The 22,404-nt window shown below is 42.9% G+C and overlaps 1 protein-coding gene across 1 annotated transcript in view; it reads left to right on the plus strand.

The window, feature by feature from the left end:
* The window catches only part of LOC133134886 (anoctamin-2-like), a 42,742-nt gene that overhangs the window by 17,524 nt on the left and 2,814 nt on the right, over positions 1-22,404 (plus strand). The window contains exons 15-23 of the mRNA XM_061251452.1: positions 6,484-6,558; positions 6,783-6,984; positions 8,608-8,719; positions 9,479-9,536; positions 9,634-9,734; positions 12,745-12,893; positions 20,727-20,879; positions 21,416-21,468; positions 21,962-22,143. Of these exons, the coding sequence (XP_061107436.1) occupies positions 6,484-6,558; positions 6,783-6,984; positions 8,608-8,719; positions 9,479-9,536; positions 9,634-9,734; positions 12,745-12,893; positions 20,727-20,879; positions 21,416-21,468; positions 21,962-22,143 (1,085 nt within the window). The remainder of the gene's footprint in view (positions 1-6,483; positions 6,559-6,782; positions 6,985-8,607; positions 8,720-9,478; positions 9,537-9,633; positions 9,735-12,744; positions 12,894-20,726; positions 20,880-21,415; positions 21,469-21,961; positions 22,144-22,404) is intronic.

A 22,404-nucleotide genomic window follows, 5' to 3' on the forward strand; every position in this document is an offset into this window, starting at 1 on the left:
AGTCAGGTCATTGCTATTTATTTATCTTTTGAGCGTCGTGAAGAGGTACATTTTTCATTCTGACAGCTTTATTCACTCAACTTAATTGTTTCTATTATGCTGTGACAAGCACATCTGTAACAACGTTTCCATTGGAATGTTTTGACTGGCCTTTCTCAGGTCAGTTATAGGTAGACAGAGCGGTCAACGATAGCCGTGCGTACCTTTTACTCGAAGGCAGGAAGGTCAAGTTTGCCTTAATTCTGTTCAGGTGCTGTTCAACATGTGAGCTGAAGTGATACAAATTTCATGTTGGATTATTTCAAGTTGCCTTTCTAACTGTGCATTTAACCGTGCCTTGAAAGAATGAAAACATGCCCTGATCCCTTTCTCCGTGCCTTTGTTATGACTGAGAGGGGGTCAGGGAGAGGGTGGTGATAACGAGGCAGGAGTGTGAATTTTGCGTGTGTCTGCAGAATTTATTTCACGTTGGCTACAGCCTGGCTGTAATGGCCACACACACACACACACACACACACACACATACACACACACACTCCCCGATTTACCGCACGCACTTGGCATTTCCGATGCATTAATGGCAACAGCGCGGGGACAGGAGGGAAGCTAATGCACATTCACTCCGTGAGTGTAGAGCCAGACAAGAACCATTTAGTAATAAGGGGTGTGTTGGGGGAATTGTGATTGGGGAGTGGTTTTAATTTGACGTGGTAATAATCGGTTTGTGTACCGGAGGTTTCTGAATGCTTTCATCCTGCAGTTTGCCTGCCCCTGCTTGCACCTGTGGGACCTTCCGGAATAAAGTGCTTTGAACTCTGCCCTAACCAACCTCCGACCGCAAGAATGAAAGTGCTAAACCTGCTCAGACAGATTTTTTGACCCTACGTGAGTTCTCTTGCCAGGATGCCCATCATGTTCCCTTGCTGTTTTTTTCACTCATCGTTGTATGGAAGATTTTTGGGGTTTTTTTGGTGGTTTGTCTGTGGGCCTTGATTTTGTGACCCGGCCTGCAGCCTTGTATGGGACGGAGATGAGTGTGCTGGTATGTGTGCAGGATTAAAATGTGTGTCAGATGGAGCTCACAGCAGCTTATCAGCTTCCACGCCCATCCATGAAAAGGCCTTCTCTATTCATGGGTCCAGTTACAGGGCTGGGGAGGGGGGCAAACAGGGTGGTGCCCTCCTGGAGAAAAAAAATCTATTATTTCCCTAGGTCTGTGTCCTGTGAACACATATAGATGTCAGTTCAACAACCCTAGTTATCCTGTAATCCCCGGTAAACATGCCAATGGCTGCCTGTGCTTTTTCTCTATGCCCAAATGCAATCATTTTATTCTCTAAGCTGCTCGGAAGGGTTTATTTTCTGCCGCAATGTAACACACACAACTCTGTAAAACCCCAGTTACACAGGAGCAATAACTGTACAACCACACCGGAGAGCACCTTATTGTCTTACACACCTGTCAATCAACTTACACACCTGTGCATCCTGTCTCGTGAATGGATGTCAGCAGTGAGTGTGGAAAGAATGGTTAACAGGATATACTCCTGTTGTACTTGCTGACTTGATAGCCAGCTAGCAGAGCTACTACCTGAGACTTCAATTTGCCATTAGCTAGCATAGCTACCACTTTTGACTTTGATAGGCCATTAGCTAGCATGATAGTCACAGTGTGAGATAATAAGCTCTAAAATGTAAATTTTTGTCTGATGTATTTCCCAAGTTTTTTTCCCCAGTGACTCACTGTTCATTGTTTCCATTGCTGTGATCTGCTGCGATTTGGTTAGCTGGAACCTAATCTAAAACAAACCTTTTCTTAAAGCAATTCCCATAAAATCCTTTGATATTGCTTTTGGCAATTAGTTACAGCCGTCATGTGACTGCATTCTTGTATTTGAACTGGAGAGATATAAAAAAAGCTTCTCATCACTGCAGTTTTCTTAATTTATTTTCAAGCATAATCGCGCCTTAAAGAGGGTTTCATGAGGTGCGTGCACCACTGCGTCCGACCATCCCCAACACAATCTGTCTCTCTGGTTGATTGCATCCTTTTTCACTGCATCACAATGTGGGCTTTGGGACGCCAGCGGGGGGTGATGTCACCGCACCGTGTGGCAGTGCAGGACAGCGTGGGCTCGCTGCTCTTTCTGTCCCCCGCGCCCCTCCCCTGCGCCCCGTCCCCCGCGCCCCTCCCCTGCGCCCCACGCACGCGGGAGCTCCGGCCTGATCGGGGGGGTGTTCGGGGTGACGTCAGGCTCAGCGCCGTCTCTTTTCACCCGCGGAGCGACATATGGCGGGGAGGAAATCCCCCGCGCTGGTTATCCCTGCAGTCATTTCCCAAAGGGCTTAGCCTGCCCGGGGAGGTGAGGCGCTGCCAGGGGCTGCAGGGGCCGGTGAAAACGCCATCTCAATCTGCGGAGGTGGAGTGAGGACACTTTATTTTAAGGGAGAACGTGCCCCCACAGTGCCGATGATCAAGAACTGGGATGTAGGACCTGAGAGGCTGTCCGCTTTTTTCTCTCTCTCTCTTTTTCAGGGTCTGAAGTCATTATCTCGTCCAGAATAGAAAGCTCATATAGGACAGACTTTGTTTTAGCGGTACATTAGAGGTACATTCAGGTTTTGCCTTTGTTGAGGGATTGGCTCTTCCGTTGCGGACCCCTCTAAATGAGAATCTATTTATAGTGCGTGCCCTGAAACTCTGTTAAAAGTTTGAGTTTTCTTTTTTTTCTCTGCTTGGATTAGCGTTTCATGGCCAAGAAATTCTTCAGAAACACACACACCTGCGTGCATGGTCACATACGCAGTGAGGTCACTCTGAGTGCCGGCTCGTTGACAGGGAAGCCTGTCCCTCTAAGTCTGACTGACAGGTGTCATTGCGGAGGTGTGTTTAGGGAGATCACCACCACTGCAGTCTTAGCGTGCATGTTAGAGAGAATCGATTGCTGTGCAATTGGGCAGCGTTAATCCACTGAACTGTGTCCCTGTTATCCTCCCTACTGTACTTATGGGAGTCGCTGCATACTCAAAAGCATGCTTGTGCTGATGTTATCTCTGTGCACTATTTTAATCAGTATGTTTTGTTGTGTTTATGTGGTTATGTGTATATGCAAAGAGAGGGAGAGTGAGAGAGAGAGAGAGTGAGAGAGAGAGGGAGAGAGAGGGATAGAGCATGAGAGGGAGAGAGAGAGAGAAAGAGGGAGAGAGAGAGAGAGCGAGAGAGAGGGTGAGAGCGTGCAATGATATTCCCATCAAAGCAATAGACTACAGTTCATCCGGTGCAGAGCAGAGTTATCCGGTCCATTTCCTAACATGGATCAGAAGTGCCGTGAACTAAAGAACATTCATTAGCTGCTGTTGAAAAAAAAACAGAAGGCTCTCACACTGTGTGCATGAAAAACTTAGATTTTTTTATGACTGAAGAACAATGCAATTTATTTGGTTTAGTGAGGCAGTTAAACCAAGGTCAGGCCCCTGTGCTTTCAAATGTGAAAGCCATTTGGCAGGACTAAATCCACACTACACCACTAGTGCTGGACACTAAAAAATGAAGCAATACCACAGGCTATTGATTCTGGGCCATTATTATGGTACTTTTGAAATGGCATTGTATGTACACTCAGAGAGTACTTTATTAGGTAGTCCTGTACACCAGCTTGTTAATGCAAATATTTAATCAGCCAATCACGTGGCAGCAACTAAATGCATAAAAGCATGCTGTTTTTCAGATCTAATGTCAGAATAGGGAAGAAAGGTGATGAAAGTGACTTTGATCAAGGTGCCAGACAGGGTGGTTTGAGTATCTCAGAAATTAGTGATCGCCTGGGATTTTCATGTTAATGAAAGAGGTCAGAGGAGAAGGGCCAGACTGGTCGAAGCTGGCAGGAAGGTGACACATTACAGTGGTATGCAGAAGAGCATTTCTAAACACAAAATGTGTCAAACCTCTAAGTTTGCAGCAGAAGTAACCAGTAAGTCTGAAAAATAAGTCTAATAAATACTTACTGAAGTGCTCACTGAGTGAATGTAGCTTTTCTTTACAGGCAATTATAGCCCTGTAGCACTTGTAAATGTATTATTTTTACTGCTCAATTCCACCTGCAGCCCATTGTAAAAACTCATGGAAAGAACATTGACTGCCAGAAGGGATCTCTTTTGGGGGATTTCCTAATTATGTTGTCATATGTGTAATCAATGGGCAATATAACAGTATTATGACAGGTTCTTCTATACATCAGATTCAAAAGTAAAGGGAAATACTCGGAATTTCTGACGTAATGTGCAGTAATGACAGTGCTGTACTTCTACTATAGAAAGTCTGCTAAACTGTTTCATAAATTCTTCTGGATTTGAGGCCATAAAAGGGAATCCTACGGGCTGATCTTACTTCCAGTAGAGACTCTGGCAGAAACAATTTCCAGTGGACTTATTTGACGAGCCCCGTGGCAGATTTATAATGATGAGATAACTGATCCTTTGTCGTGAAAATAACTCTTCTATATGCAGGACAACACTTTGAGATCCAGAACTTCCAGTCTTAGAGAGACAGAACTTATGACTAACCGTTTGTGTTGGCTGGTTGTGCAGAGTGATTGGGAATCTGTGGTGTGCAGCTCAATCATATATTTGTTGGAGGACATCATAAATATGATCATAAATGAGCTCATTTCTTTCTATTTTCCACTTCCCAAGTTGAAGGGAGTATAATAATATGCCTTTTTACGTAGTGATTGTTTTATTTTACTCAAAATTGTATGTGGGGAAAATGCATGAAAGAATACAATATCAAGTTTTATGTACTCTAAAGTACCTCTGGGTTTGATTTTGTATCGGATGGCAAATCTGTGAATCTTAGGTTTGTATAATATTCTGAATTATCTGGTGCAGGAGTATATAAATGGTGTATTGTTTTGCATGTTCCAGTAAAGCCCTCCACAGATCCTTTCGGTGTGAATTTCAGCATGAGCCACTTACATTAAGAAGCACAGTGCAGTGTCCTCTGCAGGGCCCCATTGAAAGTGATGGCCTTGTGTCCGCTTGCTAGGTGGTGCTGTTGCCCTCTAAATTAAGCTGATTAAGAACCTTTCAAAATGTACAATGGGCTACTGCTCTGGCCTTATCCCAGTGCAGTGAGAGAGGTAGCGGGACTGCGATTATGCCAACCTGTCCTCAAAATTCCTTTAGCCTTGAGGGTCCAGCTAGAGATGAGGCAGTCCCAGAACTGTTTTACTGTTTTGCCTTAAAGTTAATAAAGTTTTCCAAGTTCTCTCTCTTTGAAATATGGTACAGTATCTTCTTGAGAAACTGGGATGTGACTCAGATATTTGAATACTTTATTCTTGAAGCATACTGTGTATCACTCCGTTAGTGAAGTAGTTTTGCTGCAGCAATCCTGGCTTTGCTCTCATTTTCCCTCTGAAAGTAGATGGTAAGCCAGCGGCATATAGTAGTGCGAGTGTACGCAGGCCTGAGTGTGTATGCCGTTTAAAATATTTAAATTCTATTCAGGTTTTTTTTTTCCAGTTTGCTCACTCTGCCGATGGTGAAAGGCATTCTGGTCTGTGGTCTTGTCACATTTGAATAGCACAGAAAAGATGCATTTGGCATTGAGCAATACACACATACATACATGTACACAAGGAAACTGAAAGGGTTAATTTTACTGAAGGTCCACAAGTCTGCTGTATTATTAGAATCATGTCAGCTCCATGAATATTGTTTTAATAAATGAGTGCTGCTCAAAGCAGTGATTGGTATCAGCTGAGTGTGATGCACCATGACATAATCTGGTTCTCCTAGCATGCTGGGCAAGTTGCCCTCCACAGTAATGAGATGCCGGTCCTGGGAGGTTCCCAGTGTGGGCACCCCGGCTGCCCCCAGAACAGCCTCAACCACAGACACCTGACTACTTCTGTTTCATGCCGCTTGCCAGTGCGTCTGGATTTGTTAGACCTTGCAGCCGTTTGCTGGCAGGGAACCATTACTAGAAGACTGTAAGGCCTTATTGGCATCATTCTAGCCAATAATCTTATCAACATTTATCCTTCTTTTTATTTTTATTTTTTTACTCCTGGTTAAATGCACATGTTCTGTGTAATGTTTCTTCACATGCAGTTTGGCAAGCTTGACTGTAACTAAAATAACTTCCTTGTGAGGTAGAAAATATAACATTTGCTTCTGAGTCCAAGTTTAGGACAAAATGAACTGAGTCACCTGTCATTTTCATACATATCACTGTGGAAGTGAGAAAAAATGACTATCATACTAGTACTATTACTAGTGTAGTACTATTATAGTACTGATATTATGTATGTACTAAATTGTAATTTTCATTGAATAACTCTGTGGAGAGTTCTATTTTTTTTGTCTTATTAAACTGTCTGTCTGACTAAATTACTAATTTCAAAATGAAATCATGCCTTAACCGTTTCACTTGTGTGTTTTGATATTAAAATGAGTTAATACTGTTTGTTTTCTCTTCAGTCGGGACCCCGGAAACTGACATGGAGAGACAGGTTGCCTGGATACATCATCAACATCTCCTCCATCTTATTCATGGTGGGCCCATACTCCTGTGCTCCATTATACTGTAGTGCCCACTTGGAGGACTTTGTTTACATGTTGCAGCATGTGGTTGAGATGTGGTCAAATATGTTTTCAGTCTGGCTGATACTACTGGTTACCTTTAGCCTTAAATCCCTTCTAATGATTTTGAATGACCTGCTGCATTTGAAATGGTCCACAGTTCTTCATATTGTGTGTGCGTTGTTGTCTTGTTCCAGTTCGGCCTGACGTTCTCTGCTGTGTTTGGCATCATTGTCTACCGGATCACCACCTCGGCCGTCATGGCCATGAGCCCTGACCCAGAGGCCAAGTCCAACGTGCGGGTAACGGTCACTGCAACCGCGGTCATCATCAACCTGCTGGTCATCCTGATCCTGGACGAGATCTATGGCGCTATCGCCGTCTGGCTCACCGAACTCGGTAAGATGGCCACCCGCTCCTCCTCAGCATTAACCTTTGACCAACCACTCTGACCCGTGTGTACTTTCCTTTACAGAACTGGTCTGACCAATCAACGGCTATGTGCATCTGTCCAGCATTCAGCCCAGTAGTCACTAAGCCTATTCTTGATTCATTTTTGTTTATAATTTATTTAGCCAGGAAGTCCTGCTGAAAAGAGAAAAACTAATTTTTCAGGGGAAATCTTGCCAAGAAGGCAGCCTTGACTCTCATGAAGCACTGACGTGCTATTTGCGGACAGACACAAACCGCGCCCGGCATGGGAAATCCAATGATGTGCGCAGTAAAATTCAGCTGTACAGCTTCTCAAAAACATTTCTCATCCAATTCATCACCCTCTGAACAAGTTCCAAAATCAGCTTGCATTCCAGACAGCACTTCTCTTCCTATTAAACTCTGACTCCTTCCCTTCCCCAAAATTGAGGTTTCACTTCCTATTTTATTCTGCTGAAAGAGTCATGAATGTTTCATCGTCTTGATCCGTGAAGCGCTGCCTAAACCAGCTGTCAGTTGGCGGTCATTGGGGTTTCATTAAAAGATACTTTAATAAATTAAAGCCTCTTGAGGGATTTTGGATACATTTGTTCTTGCTTCCTGCTGAATAAGACATAACCCTGCTTTTTTTCTTCATTTCCGTCAATGACCGGACTCGTCCGGTATACCGGCAGCACGCCGAAGGGCAGGGAAACGCAGGGCATGTGGTATTAACCTAGTTCCGCGCACACTTATCTAGGTCTGATGTCATCACATAACTGGTTTCAGCAGACCCCAGACTGCTCTGATATGCTACAGCCATATCGCTATTCATCAATTTTGTGTGTACAGTATTATGGTATTATTGTGTTTTATTGCTATCGTCATTGTGCGGTAGGAATAATCTGTCATGTCAGCTGTACAATTACGTCTTGGGAGCATCGGTAAAACGCACAGCCCCTCGTAATCCTGCTGGAGCTTGCAGTGCGCAGTGGATAATCATCAGTCTGCCTGGGATGGTTTAGGGCAGTATGGGGAAGCAGATTACACCCAGAAAGGTTATGGCTTGTGGGGGTGGGTTAGAGAAAAAGGGGACATTGGCAGGAGTTATGGTGCCGGGGCGGAGGGGGATTGTGTGCGTCTGTGTGGGGGCGTGGGTGGTAATGAAGGTGTCCGTCACACTAAATGTAAAAACAATAGTCCTTCAACAGTCCATTTTGTTTTGATTGTCCTGTGGTTTAGCAGTCTTTAAGCACAGGGCACTGCGTTTAAAGAGGTAACATGTGAACTATGATGTATTATATCCATTCAGCTGTCTTAGATGGACATAAATAGGACCCAAAAAGGCATTAAATATATCCTATTGCCCGTTTAAAGGGAATGGAATGTTAGCACTCCAGGAATGATAAGAATCGAAGAGGAGGTGAAGAATAAAAGTGAAGGTGACGGGTAAAAATGAAGGGAGAGAGAATTTTGGGGGGAAAGGGGGGGTGCATGTTGATGGGTTCATTAGTTAAAAGCTGTGGAAGGTAGAGAGGAATGGAAGCCAAAAAGTATCATTACACTTGATTGGACCACCCAGAAACATCACATTTCTCTTTGTTTTTACAGAGATCCCTAAAACTGAAAAGGATTTTGAGGAACGGTTGATTCTGAAGGCCTTTCTCCTGAAATTTATGAACGCGTATGCCCCTATCTTCTATGTGGCGTTTTTCAAAGGAAGGTAGGCAGCTGCCCACTCTCCTTTCCTCTATGAGTGTGCAAAAAGGTGAATATACTGAGCATTATGAGGGCAAAGGGGTTTGAGTACAACTTCCATAGTACAAAATAAGTACATGGTCCACTTGTTAAATCCACCATACTTACCTATGTCGTTCAGATATATTGTATATTACATAGCCATATTACAATACCGTCCTGCTTTCAATTTACACACACACAGAGAGATAGATATCAGATTCAGACTTTCACAGGGTTGCACATGCTTTTCTGGAAGCTGAAAGAAAAGTGGAGAACATGTTGCTGAAATTCAGCTCAGAAGTGGCATGTACCGTAAGCGCATGCGTGTGGGGGTGTAGCTGAACGCACAGGGGCGTGTGCATGCAGGGAGAGGGTAGGGAGAAAATGCTCATGCGTAGCAGCGTAAGCATGCCAGCGCTGCTGAATGTTTGAAGGCCTTGATTCAAAGCATAAACACATTCCCAGATCACCCCGCCATTCCCATGTGTCTCTCCCCCCTTTGATGGGAATGCTCGGCGGTCATTCCTCCTGTGTGTGAACATAGATGGATCAGATCTGATAAAGCAAAGCGGAGAAAATCTCTGGCACTGTATACACAGTGCCAGAGGCCCCGGCCAGGGCTATAAACATCAGACAATTAAAACCGCAGCTCTGCCACAGAACCAGCAAACCAGACCCAGGCTAAAGAGGGTCTTCTGTGGAAGTGAAACCTCACCAGACATTATCCGGATTGTTCCGGCAGGTTCGCCGGCCGCCCGGGGGACTACGTGTACGTCTTCAATGACTACCGCATGGAGGAGGTGAGCCCTCTCCCTCCCGTCTGTCGGTGATGTTTGGGCCGTCTCTGTACTGGCGTGACCTGTGACGTGAGTCTCTCTGTGCTCTCTCCCGTGGCAGTGTGCACCCGGGGGCTGTCTCATTGAGCTCTGCATCCAGCTCAGCATCATCATGCTGGGGAAACAGCTCATCCAGAACAACATTTTTGAGATAGGAATTCCGTAAGTACACCCCCCCCCCCCCCCAGTTTCTATAAGCTTCTGTCAGGTAAACACCTGGGGTAAAAATGCCTCTCTTCTCTAATCCTGTTCATTTCAAATAATTGTTTGCAATTGCCTTTAGGGCTTTTTATGTTGTGTTGGAATTTTAAAAGCAACAGTGATTGTTTGCAACAATATCTTGGACCTTCTTAATTGTGGCGAAATGTAGGACAATGTTATGGTGGTTTCTGAGGGTCAAATTGTGTTAAAAGAAAGCCAGTGTTTTTCAAATGTACACTCGTTGACTACTTTATTAGGTTTTTATTTCCTCTTTTAGCATAAAAGATGCAAGGCGGGGCAGAGGGGCACTGTCAGGTAGCACAGTGTTTCTGAAAGCTTCTGTTCACAGTACAGTGATAATTGAATCCTGTACAGACTGTGACCAGCAGTCCCATGGGAAGGTGCATAATTGGCCATAGCATTGCCTGGGAGGGCTTCAGTCAGCTAGGTAATTCTGTACCTCATTACACACGTGTGGTCAGGCTGCCGTGGTCTGCCTGTGCCAGCTCTACTGCATAAGTACGGCAGGTCTCTGGGGGAATGAACGCCCTGCAAAGGTAGGTACAGGTAGGCTGCTAAGAGAAGGACAAACAAGTGCACTAGAGGCAAAAGATGGGGATGGCAAAAGATAAAATGTATGGTTTAGTGGCACTTTAGAATAAACTTAAATTGATCCCATTATAGCATCATAGTTATTAGGAATGCATCACATTCCTTTTTATTCTCTCACCACAAGGATATATGTCAGTCCTTCAAAGCAGAGTTCAAACCTACTCCATTGCCCCCCCAATGGCAAACATGGACATATGTTTCTGATATGTTTGATAGACTGCATTTGTGTGTGTGTGTGTGTGTATGTGTGTGTAAGAGTTTGTGTCCCCATTTGTTTTCATGTACGTGTGCGTGTATGTGAGCGTGTATGTGCAGGTGTGTGCGTGTGTGGGCAGTGTCTGTTTGTGGGTATATGTGTAGCCACGCATGTTTGTTTATGTGTGTGTGTCGATGCGTGCATGTGCCTGTGGGTTTCTTTTTATGCCAATGTCTTTCAACAGCTGTCAAATGCAAGCTTTGCCGTGGATGGTGGAAAGCACTTATGATACAAAGGAACAAATTAAAAAGTAATGCGGTGGGAAAGAGCTGGAACTTTGAAGTATAAATAATGCAAGCTTGCATTTAGTCTGTTTTATTGGAGGTATTAATAGGCGGCAGGGATATGGGCCACGCGGCCTGTTTCTTCCAATGTGTTTGGCCTTTAAAGCCAACATTACATTAAATCCTATCCGTAGTAGCCCTTTCAAATTTAGCCTTTATTGCCCCATTGTTATTAAAATGGATAGACTACACTGTGCTGATGCAGTTTTTACTCAACCAATGTTGTAGTTATTTTGGTTTCTTTACTACATAATAATGGTGTGAAAGACAGCTGAATTCAATCAAAGATAATGAATAAAATGTTTACACATGCTATTACATTTTGAAATACAACACTGAATGACTTTTAGAATTATCTCAAATAATTCTAGCTTAATCAAAAACACAGTACATTTACGATAACACAAATGAATTCATGTGTGTTTTTTGAATTCGCTTGTGCTTGCATTGCTGTTTTTTTCCTAAATAGTACATTGTAAGCAAACAAAAGCAACTTTGATGTCTTGATTTTCTTTTACAAAAGAATAAAAAAAGGCTTAAGTCAAACGTATGACTTTCATTAGAGACACTATGATGGATGCAGCTGTGTAAACGTTCTCCGGAGCCTTCGACAGGCTAGCCATGTCCTGTCAGGCATTGTGTGTGAGAAAACAGCAGTGATCAAAAACATTGTTACTACAAAACCTTGTGAAGGTTGACATGTGACACTTTGAATTAGCCCAAGGTAGCGCTGAGTGACACTTTGTGCCTTCCTCCTCCACCCCCATGGGTTTGAGGTGCTGAGTACAGAGGGCTGTGAGGTGCACTATGTTTTGGTTCTTTTTAGTCTCCCTTTTGACATATTGGAAATGTGACTCACATTCTGCAGAGGTTTCTGATTGCCTATAGATATTTGATCTGAATGTTTGGTCATTAATGTAGCTCAATTTCACGGGATTCAGTTACTCCTAAAAAATAAAATAAAATAATTTCCAATCACATTTTTTCAGAAGAAACTCAAGTCGTTTATTTTCCGGGATTGGGGTGTACCAAAATTTCAGGGAGCTACAGTTAGGAGAATATGGTACAGTCTGCCTACAGAAGGACCTGTGGGTGGATACTGGGGTTAAAGAGATCAATGTGTGGAGGTGGTCGGTTTGCACTGGGCCACAGGGATATGCTGTAGAGTTACCATGTTAGTTTCAGACTTCAAAGTGGGCACTGAGTCTTCTGTGACAGCAAGTGAACCAGCTTTTGTGAGATATGCATCGGAGATCCCAAGTTCCCCCACAAACTCAGCAGGTCCTCTCCTGTCTTTAATTGACAGGACGCAGGAAGAACCTGCACAAAATATGGCTTTCGCAAATGACAACCATATGGCACAATAATGGGTTTCCCAGGAAGGTCTGTTGGGCATTACAGAACATTTCTTCTTTCGAGTGTCAGTCGAGGTCAGGCCACAATGGGAAAAACAGAGCAGGAGTTAAGCTGTGTTCTGGACCTGCACTGACATTTTTCTGGAGATCAGGAAATGGCCGTCTCATATACATGCTATTTTTTATCTGTCACACAGTTCTGATTAACAAGCTCCACAGAAATGCAAGGACAGAACATAAACAAATGCACATGCACTTCTGAACAAGTGGACTACGAAATGTTTCCTCTTTATGTCTCTTCTCTCTCTTGAGAGTGGTCTTCCCTTTTCCTACAGAATTCTGAAAGGGACATTTAAGTGTATTACACTGTGAAGCATTTGTGGACTTGAGTGTGATCAAAAAAAAGAAAAACAGGTTTAATTTTTTCATCCCCTTTGTAAAAATGTGAATGTCCTGGTTTGTAGGAAGCTGAAGAAACTCTACAGGACGTTGAAGGAAAGAGGTGCCGACCCGAAGGACACTGATAACCAGCATGCCAGAGCACCTCAACGCTGGGACCTTGACTACGACCTGGAGCCCTTCGAAGGCCTGGCCCCGGAGTACATGGAGATGAGTGAGTCAGCCCCCTCCCTGCTGGCGTCCCTGAACATGATGATATGAGTGATTAAACAACAGTTAGGGCCGACTGTGTATTGTGATTGGCCGGACACATTCCATGAGTGCTGATGGAGTCCCCTCCAAAAGTATTGGAACAGCAAGTTCAATTCCTTTGTTTTTGCTGTACACTGGAATCAATTGAGTTTGAGGTCAAAGGATGTACATAAGATGACAGATCCGAATTTCAGCTTTAATTTCCTGGTATTTTTTTAATCTAGATTTGTTAAACAACTTAGAACATATCAGCTTTTGTGTCAGACCACCCAATTTTTAGGTGAGCAAAATTATTGGAACAGGTGTTTCTTATTGCCCAGATGGATCCTGTTAGATTGATTGGTTAAACAATAAATAGCGAATGTCTACTCTTGGTTTTGGCCTTGGGTTTTGCCTGTGAAGACTGAATTTGTGTTTGAAAAGATGAAGACCAGAGAGCTGTCTTTGGGAGAAAAGCAAATCATTTTCAAGCTTAGAAAAGAGGGAAATCAATCAGCACCATTGCACAAGCATTGGGATAGCGTGTACAACAACTTGGAATGTCCTGAAAAAGAAAGAAACTGCTGGCATACTGAGCAACAGACATCAAACAGGTCTACCAAGGAAAACAACAGCAGTTGATGACAGAAACATTGTGAGAGCTGTGAAGAAGTCAGTGACATCACAAACTATCTCCACAGGGTAGGGGTGAGGGTATCTCAATCAACCATTCGAAGAAGTCTTAGAGAGCAGCAATATAGTGGCTAAACCACAAGATGCAAAACACTCATCAGTTATAAGAATCGGAAGACGCGATTACAATTTGCAAGTACAGAGATGAGCCACAAAGGTTCTGGAACAAAGTTTTACGGGCTGATGAGACCAAGATTAGTCACTACCAAACTGATGGAAAGGTGAAAGTGTGGAGAAATAAGGGATATGCTCATGATCAGAAACATACAAACTCATCTGTGAAGCATGGTTAAAGAAGTGACATGGCTTGGGCTTGCATGGCTGCTTCGGGAGTGGGCTCACTAATCTTTATTGATGATGGTAGCAACTTCTGAATTTAGAGGTCTACAAAAACATTCTGTCTGTCACCGTAAGGAGAAATGCATCCAAACTAATTGGGAGGAACTACATCATCAGCATCATCAATGGCCCAACACAACAAAGGACTTCACTAGTGAGAAGAAGTGAATTGAGCATGCATTTCACCTCCTAAAGAAGAGATTGAAGGGAAAACCCCCTCCAAAACAAATAACAACTGATGGAGGCTGCAGGAAAGGTCTGGAAAAGCATCACAAAAGAAGAATGCTAGTTTGGTGATGTCAATGGTTGCTGGCTTGATGCAGTTATTGCAAGCAAGGGATATGCTACCAAATATTAAGTGTTATTTACTTTCATTTACTTGAATACTCTCCCAATACCTACAAATTGGGTGGTCTGATAGTAAGGGTGATATGTTCTACGTAGTTTAACACATCTATTTGTAAATACTAGGAAATAAAAGTAGAAATTCTGAACTCTTGTCTCGTGTTCATCTTTTTATCTCAACCCCAAATGTATTCAGTGTATTGCAAAATCAAATGAATTTACCTTGCTGTTCCAATACTTTTGGAGGGGACTATATATAGTGCAATAGCACTTGGACCTCATCAACAGCCGGGATTAATCCACACTGTTACGTTAGAGTGATACTTCACCAGAATCGGAAAAAGGTTAGCGACCTCATTCACTGGCTAGCCACATTTTCATAGTGGATATATTTGATAGCATCACGTTTGATCTTTTCCACCTGTTGAAAATAGAATAATATTTGGACAGTGATTGTTACGGAGCATGCTGTTCCTATTCTTGTTGTTTCTGAGCCAGAAGATTCAGTCCAGAGATACAGGAAGAGATACGCTGCCAGTCAAAGTCAGTCAAACCCAACAAGCTTATCTGGAGTCTCTATTATCCCTGGAAATGTACAGTTAAATGTATACAACCACCAACAGTGATCTCACAATCAGGTTAAAACAGTGGCTTGATTTATTGTTCTTGCCACCCATTCATTAGCCTATAACTTAAATAGTCTACAGAATCCTCCCTTTTTGAAAAATAAAATTCCTTATTAGATCAATATGCGTGACTTGTGACTTGCTCTTACAGAATGTTCCAGTGTGAACAGTGGCGAAAACAAAATAATCATGAATAAAATCAAACCAGTTTTACATGAAATAGAGAGACTCATGATCATAGGGGGTGGCAGATAGACAATGTGTGTCAGAGGCATGAAAAGTAGTCTGTCATTTTAATGTTTTCTTTTCATTTTAATGTATTGATCTATGATGTTATCGAGTATAAAATAGTATAAAATAATAATAATAATAATAATGATGTTGTCAACTGTAGTCATATGTCATTACAGTCACCTTTCAAACATGTCTGCTCGGATTTTCTGATGGGGTTAGGTTAGGGTGGGAACCCAGTTTGTGAGTTAGCTAGCTGATTGATTGATTGATTGATTTTTATTTATGGATAAAATTGCCAGCTAGCCAGCCTTTAAATTTGTTCATAGCGTTACCTGGCAACAGAAACAGTTTTACATTAGCTAATAGAATTCTGAAGGAACAATTTTTTTGTTAGTGGAGCCAAATAAATTAAAAGCGAAATTAATGAATTCATTGCTTTGGATTATAGTGACCACTCAAATGACCATTACTTGAGAAATAGCCTCATCTGTAGAAGTATTGTATAAAAGCAATATCACACTCCAGGTCATGCTGTTACACAGTAGTATCATCATATCATGGCTGTGATAATCTTCAGCACTTGGCCCGCAGCCTCGAGCTTACGGCCGAGCATATAGCGGCATATAGAGCACGGCACTCCCTGTCATGTCGTATTGCGTAAGTGAGACTCATTTCTGTTTCCCAGCGATGAGTGGATGAGCTGTCTTTCTGACTGTTCCACAGAATTGAGAAATATACAGTACAGTTTCTTTTATTTTTATTTAGATTTTTAGATTGAGATTGAGATGAACAGGTACGACCAGTTCGTGACTGACAGAACACAAATATGAGCAAGTGAGACCACTCCTTAATTCAGCATTAGAACATTATAGGTGATATTAATGTGAGAGCTCCTCTAGGCAGTGTAGGTGTTCTAATCTAGAGCATGGTAACATGCACGTGTGATATCCCTCTTAAGCTTGTGCTCTACAACACGGTGATATAAGCGTGTGATGCCCCTCTCAGTTGTTCTTCTGGATAATTGTGATAGTTAATGAGCGAGATCCCTGCAGTATACGCTTGTGTTGTAGAACATGGTGGTGTGTCAGTGCGGCTTCACTGAGCCGTGGGGCATCGTGCAGTATTAGCCTTGCCGAGTGTGGTGTCAGAGATCTATCTGCTTACTGAGGCACGCATGACCGAAGGAATTCAATACTGGGTTAAGTGGCACAGTATATGCATTGAATCCAGGGCCCAGTTCCACATACATGGAAATATAAATTGTAGAATGGAATGGGTCGTGCAGCAGGGACCCCAGGGCTTTATTGATGAGCAGAGACCTACTTCAATTGCAGGGTAATTAAACATCCCATGCAGTCTTTCTGTATGATGTATAATATAATGACACTATTATCTGTATTTTATTTATTTTTTTCATTATGCTTTAGCAAACACAACACAACATATTATATATGACTGAAAAGACTGGAATACATCAAAATGAAACTATCAAAATAAAACTATCAAAAACATAATACAACTTCAAGTTCAAGTCATCTCCCATTCATTGTCATGTTTTCAGTATTGAACAAACCTTGTACAAACCATCCATGACTGCACTGTGGAGTATCTGGTTCTGTGTTTACCAGTACAACACTGTAATGAAACAATCTTTTAAAAGGTAGAAACCAAACATTCGTTCATGGGAGTTTAGTCCAAGTTGAAATATAGTATTTTAGCAGTGGTCGACCTTGCCAAAAACACCCTCTTTTGAATGAGCATGATGGAAGTTTTCTCTAGCTTGGTGTTGGAGTTGTGCTTGTGGTAACATAGAAGCCACTGCTATAGTCCTCAGGTTGAGTGAGGCATTTTCAGAGATCACAGAATGTACAGTTGGCAAGAGCAAAAACAGGAAATGTTTTATGATGAATATTTTTATTTTAGGAATTGGCTAAATGCGGCAGAATTTTCTAAGAGACCTGGATAATGGTCCGAACACAACACATATATCAATATTTCAAACGCAAATTAAAAATGTATTATAAAGCAAGGCTCCCAAGTGACTCAACCGGTAACCAAGGTGCCCACAATGAGCGTTGGTTTGGATAATTCAAAGAGTCTTGAGGCATCATCTTCAGAAGAGTTATTATTTTGCACCAGCCAGAGAGGGGGAGTCATGCACATGCATATGCTATACATCTCATAAACGCTGCTGCTCAGCTGACCTGGTGGACTATGGGGTGAAGTAGAGTGGCTGTTGCTGCTGCTCCTGCCTATGCATTTCCGTTGTGTGCACGCTAGACTACACCTTCCCAAGTTGACAAGGGACAGGCTTACAGTCACATCCCTGGTCTTCCAAACCGGAGAAAAATTAAAGAATGTCTGAGAAGAGGTGCATGAACTTTTGTGCGTCAAATTTGATTGAATCCAGACCATCATCATCGCATTGCCCTAAATAGGTCTTTCCCACAGAAAGCCCGTTCCCTGGCTGAATGTCTTTCCAAAGTGCCAATTGTGCAAATCTCATAAACATCTACATTCCTTGTGGGCAATGTACAAACATGAAGTTTATTGAAGAACTTATTAGTGCAGTCAAATGTTGCTTACTATTTATTATAATTAAGGACTTGTGTTTTTTTAAAGTAGTTTACCAAACTGGTAGGGAGCATTGGTTATGGGTAATCAACTTCACACATTCAGAATTGAAGGGATGAAGGAATGGAATTTAGGTTGTAGTTATGGTATTGAGTTATGGTACTGTCAGTTGTAAATTCATTTGATAATTAATGTCAATGATAATTAAAGTTCAATAACGTACAGTATTGTCATGTCCTGACCAAAGCGGAGTTTGCTTCTGAAAGCTTAATGAATAGATTATAAAGCATGTATTCGGGGCCACATGGTTCAGGCAGTAAGAGCAGTTGTCTGGCAGTTGGAGGTTTGTCGGTTCGATCCCCCGCCCGGGCTGTGTCGAAGTGTCCCTGAGCAAGACACCTAACCCCCAAATCCTCCTGACGAGCTGGTCGGCGCCTTGCATGGCAGCCAATCGACGTGAGTGTGTGTATGAATGGGTGAATGAGAAGCATCAATTGTACAGCGCTTTGGATAAAGGCGCTATATAAACGCCAACCATTTACCATTTATTCACAGCTCTAGGTGAAAGTAGGCCCTTAAAGGGAGCATCCTCAGAAATGCACATCTTTCCCCCTCTCGCTGTTACCTTGCTCCCCCAGTGTAGAGAGAGTTGGTGGATTTGAAGGGCGAGGGCGGAGCGGGCGATGTGTCTGCTGGGTTTTATGTGTTGTCAGCAGTCTGCTGCCCGAGACCCTTTTTACTCCTGTCCGCTGTTCAACCCCACATCACCTTCTCATAGTCACTGAGCTGTGTCTGTGCCCAATGATCTATATCTACCGCATAGGAAGGCTGAAGTTTCACCTTTTATTGGGGAATATATTTTAATGTGTGTGTGTGTGTGTGTGTGTGTGTGTGTGTGTGTGTGTCAGTAGGTGCGTGCGTGTTTCTGTGTGTGGGTGTTTGTGGTGAATCATGTGTGTGTTTGTGCATGCATGTTTCTGTGTGTGGGTGTTAGTGGTGAATCATGGATTTGTGTGTGTGCACGTCCATAGGTGCGTGCGTGTGTGTTTGTGTGCGGGTGTTTGTGATGAATCGTGTGTGTGTGTGTGTGTGTGTGTGTGTTTGTTTGTGCGTGAGTGTTTCTGTGTGTGGGTGTTTGTGGTGAATCTTGTATGTGTGTGTGTGTGGGTGTGTGCGTGTGTTTGTGCATCCATAGGTGCGTGTGTGTTTCTGTTGGATCATGTATTTGTGTGTGTGTGTGTGTGTGTGTGTGTGTGTGTGTGTGTGTGTGTGTGTGTGTGAAGACCAGCTGCTCTTTTCTCCTATGCCCTACATGCTGAGCTCTTCATTCTTCCATTTAAATCCTGCTGAAAATCCTGCTGGAGAAGGAGAGCAGAGCACAACCTTCTGTAGCTGTACTGTGTGGACCAATGCTTCAGTCATGGCTGCCCTTACACTGCAAACACATCACTGTATGTGTAGAGTAATCTCCACTATGTGTTCTAAGCTGAAGGTTTATTTGTATGGAATGATTTGTTTGTTTTCTATAAGATTAATCCATTGGCATTGTCAGCACAAATATCTGGATATGGCATCATTACAATTCAAAATGTTTGTTCTGCTATGTATGGACACCACCATCGTTATCAATGATGTTGCAGTTTGACAGCAGTTTTATAGTAACCACACTTTCTTCTCTAGCTCACGTATAATGTGACATGGCTTTATTCAATGTTTGACCTAAATATACTGTATATCTTATGTGTGTCTTACTGTGCAGAATGTACAATTTGCATTTTCTTTTCCATGATTTTGTATTTTGACCTTAAATACAAAATTTAATGTCAAAACAGTTAAGAAAATGCTGAGATTTAAGCTTCCAGCCTAATCTAGGGTAACTAACACACACACACGGACAGAAAGTTCGCAGCAATCTGATCAAGGGACTGCACTGTTCCAGGAAATGTTGTTGGGTGAGTGAAGCATAAGTGAGCCCCTGATTGAAGCACACCGTGTAAGCATCATATCAATTATACGGTGGTTTTCATATTCTTGAAGTGAAAGTGAGCTTCAGCATCACAGTAACTTCAGAGAAATCTCTGGGGAAAGTTATTTTGGCATGAATCAGAAGTGTATCTAAAATGCACAACATCTTGGGACCCATAAAGAATGTATTCCTGTGGACATTGCTCATCTGGACAGGAAGTTTAATGTCAGGGTGGAACAAAAATATTATTTATAACTTACTTATCAGAGAAAGAATGGATGCATTGAGTGAGTACACATTATTTTCAATGAGATTACAGTGATAATATCATCAAAGACGAGTTGATATTTCCCAAGGAAATATTTCAGTTTGTCGGTCATTTGCTGAAGTACGATCTGATGTGGCTATTTTTTCCGTATTATCTCCCATTTCTTCCTTTGTCAACTATTTTCCTGCAGTTGAAAGCCTTGCCCGATCCTTTGCCACTTCAGGAGAGAATTTCATAACATACATAGCCAATTGTCATTGGATCTGTACCTGCCGTGTAGCTGGTATAGTACAGTCAGATGGGTGGTGGTTCATTGGCCAGGGGAGTCTTTATTGTGTGATGAGGCAGGGCACATGCTGCCAACTGAAACTCCAGCACCACCCATTGTCCTATTGAACTCCCATCCACTACTGGCACTGGTGTGATCACAGTTTTATTACAGACTATAAGTTGTACAGCACCAAAAGTCAGCACCAAATTGCCCACCGAACAAAAGCAAATTTAGCAATAGGCTGACTGGTGGTTGTGTTGGCTGTCTGTTTTAGCGTGTCTGGAACAATACAATCATTTTGTTTATTCACATGCATGGTGCATATATTGCTAACAGATCGGCCTGGCATGAACATGGGACTGGGTGTGATTTTAACAGCTTATATCCCTCATTTGGGACTTCCCCTGTCCGGTAATGTTTGTCTGCTTCCCTGCGGTGATTCCGTTGGGTACTGATGTTTGTTTGTTTGTTTGTTTGTTTGTACGTTTGTTTCCTCGCAGTAATTCAGTTTGGATTCGTCTCCCTCTTCGTGGCCTCCTTCCCCCTGGCGCCACTCTTTGCTCTGCTTAACAACATCATCGAGATTCGCCTCGACGCCAAGAAGTTCGTCACCGAGCTGCGGCGGCCAGATGCTGTGCGGGCCAAGGACATCGGTATCGCTACCTAGATTTGGCTCGGTCGAACTGGCTCGTTCCTCTGGCTGTCTGCTTTTACAAATAGAATCTTTCACATTTGGTTTTGCTTTAGGTCTATGGGCCTACATTTTAAGGACTTGAGGATTTTCAGCACAGTGTACGGAGTCAACCAGGTCTACTAAGTTCTTCAACAAGTCCAGTGTATTCAGTGTCTTCCATTCCTGTATGTTCACCATATGCTCCATACGCCTGGTTTTAATAACGTTGTCTCTGTAGGGTGGCCCATTCCAATAATTTGCAACTATTGAACTTTGTATTCATCGCAGCACTTTCTGTGCGGCGAATATGTGTGCTGTCAGGTGACCCTTGTTTACCCACAGAGAGAGGCTGTTAACGCCTCTTAATGTTTGTTTGAACTCCTTAATGAAGAACATGTGAGTCTGTCTGATCTGTCAGCGTGGGGCTTAAATGCTTTTAATGGAAACTGCAGGATTCTCACAACATATACACCCCCATATCACTCTCTCTCTCTCTCTCTCTCTCTCTCATTGCAGGAATCTGGTACAACATCCTTAATGGAATTGGCAAGTTCTCGGTCATCATAAATGTGAGAGCACGTCGATATTTCTGAAACATTTGGGCCATTTTGACATTCAATACATGGAAGAGCTGAAAGGGCTTTCTTCAGTAAAACTGCATAAATAAATACTCTCTTGAAGGGATAATGAGGCTCTGTGAGTTTTAGAACTCCACCTAGAATTTTGTCTAGATTTTCCATGATCTCAATGTGTTTACAGTGGTAGGGGAACACCTGAACCATCGCCCATGTGTTTACAGCCATCTCTCTAGTGTAATATAATGTGGGCGGCCTGTAGCGTAGTGGTTAAGGTACATGACTGGGACACGCAAGGTCGGTGGTTCTAACCCCACAATAAGATCCGCACAGCCGTTGGGCCCTTGAGCAAGGCCCTTAACCCTGCATTGGTCCAGGGGAGGATTGTTTCCTGCTTAGTCTAATCAACTGTATGTCGCTCTGGATAAGAGCGTCTGCCAAAATGCCATTAATGTAATGTAATGTAATGTCCCAACCTCCCTCACAGGCATTTGTCATCTCCTTCACCTCGGACTTCATCCCACGGCTGGTCTACCAGTACATGTACAGCGACACGGGTACCATGCACGGCTTCATCGACCACACCCTTTCCTTCTTCAACGTCAGCAACTTCAAACCGGGCACTGCTCCCAACTCCTCCCAGTATGGCAGAGAGGTGCTATTGTGCAGGTGAGGTCCAACGCTGATAATGCGTCAAGAGCCCTCATCTAACGTTCCTCAGAATGTGTAGTCCCCAGTGCTGACCCAGGAAGGCCACAGGTTCTACTGGACCCGGTTTAACCCAAGTTATAAATTGCATCATACATTGCTCTAACTGATCAGTTAAATGCTGAGCAGTAATGAAAACAATCACGCCCTGAGGCATTTTTCTGGAATGCAATGTCTTGTGCTGAATATGGCATGTGTATCAGAGTTCCTGCTTGATTTGAA

Source organism: Conger conger, chromosome 8, assembly GCF_963514075.1.
Source record: "Conger conger chromosome 8, fConCon1.1, whole genome shotgun sequence".
Taxonomy (NCBI): Eukaryota; Metazoa; Chordata; class Actinopteri; order Anguilliformes; family Congridae; genus Conger; species Conger conger.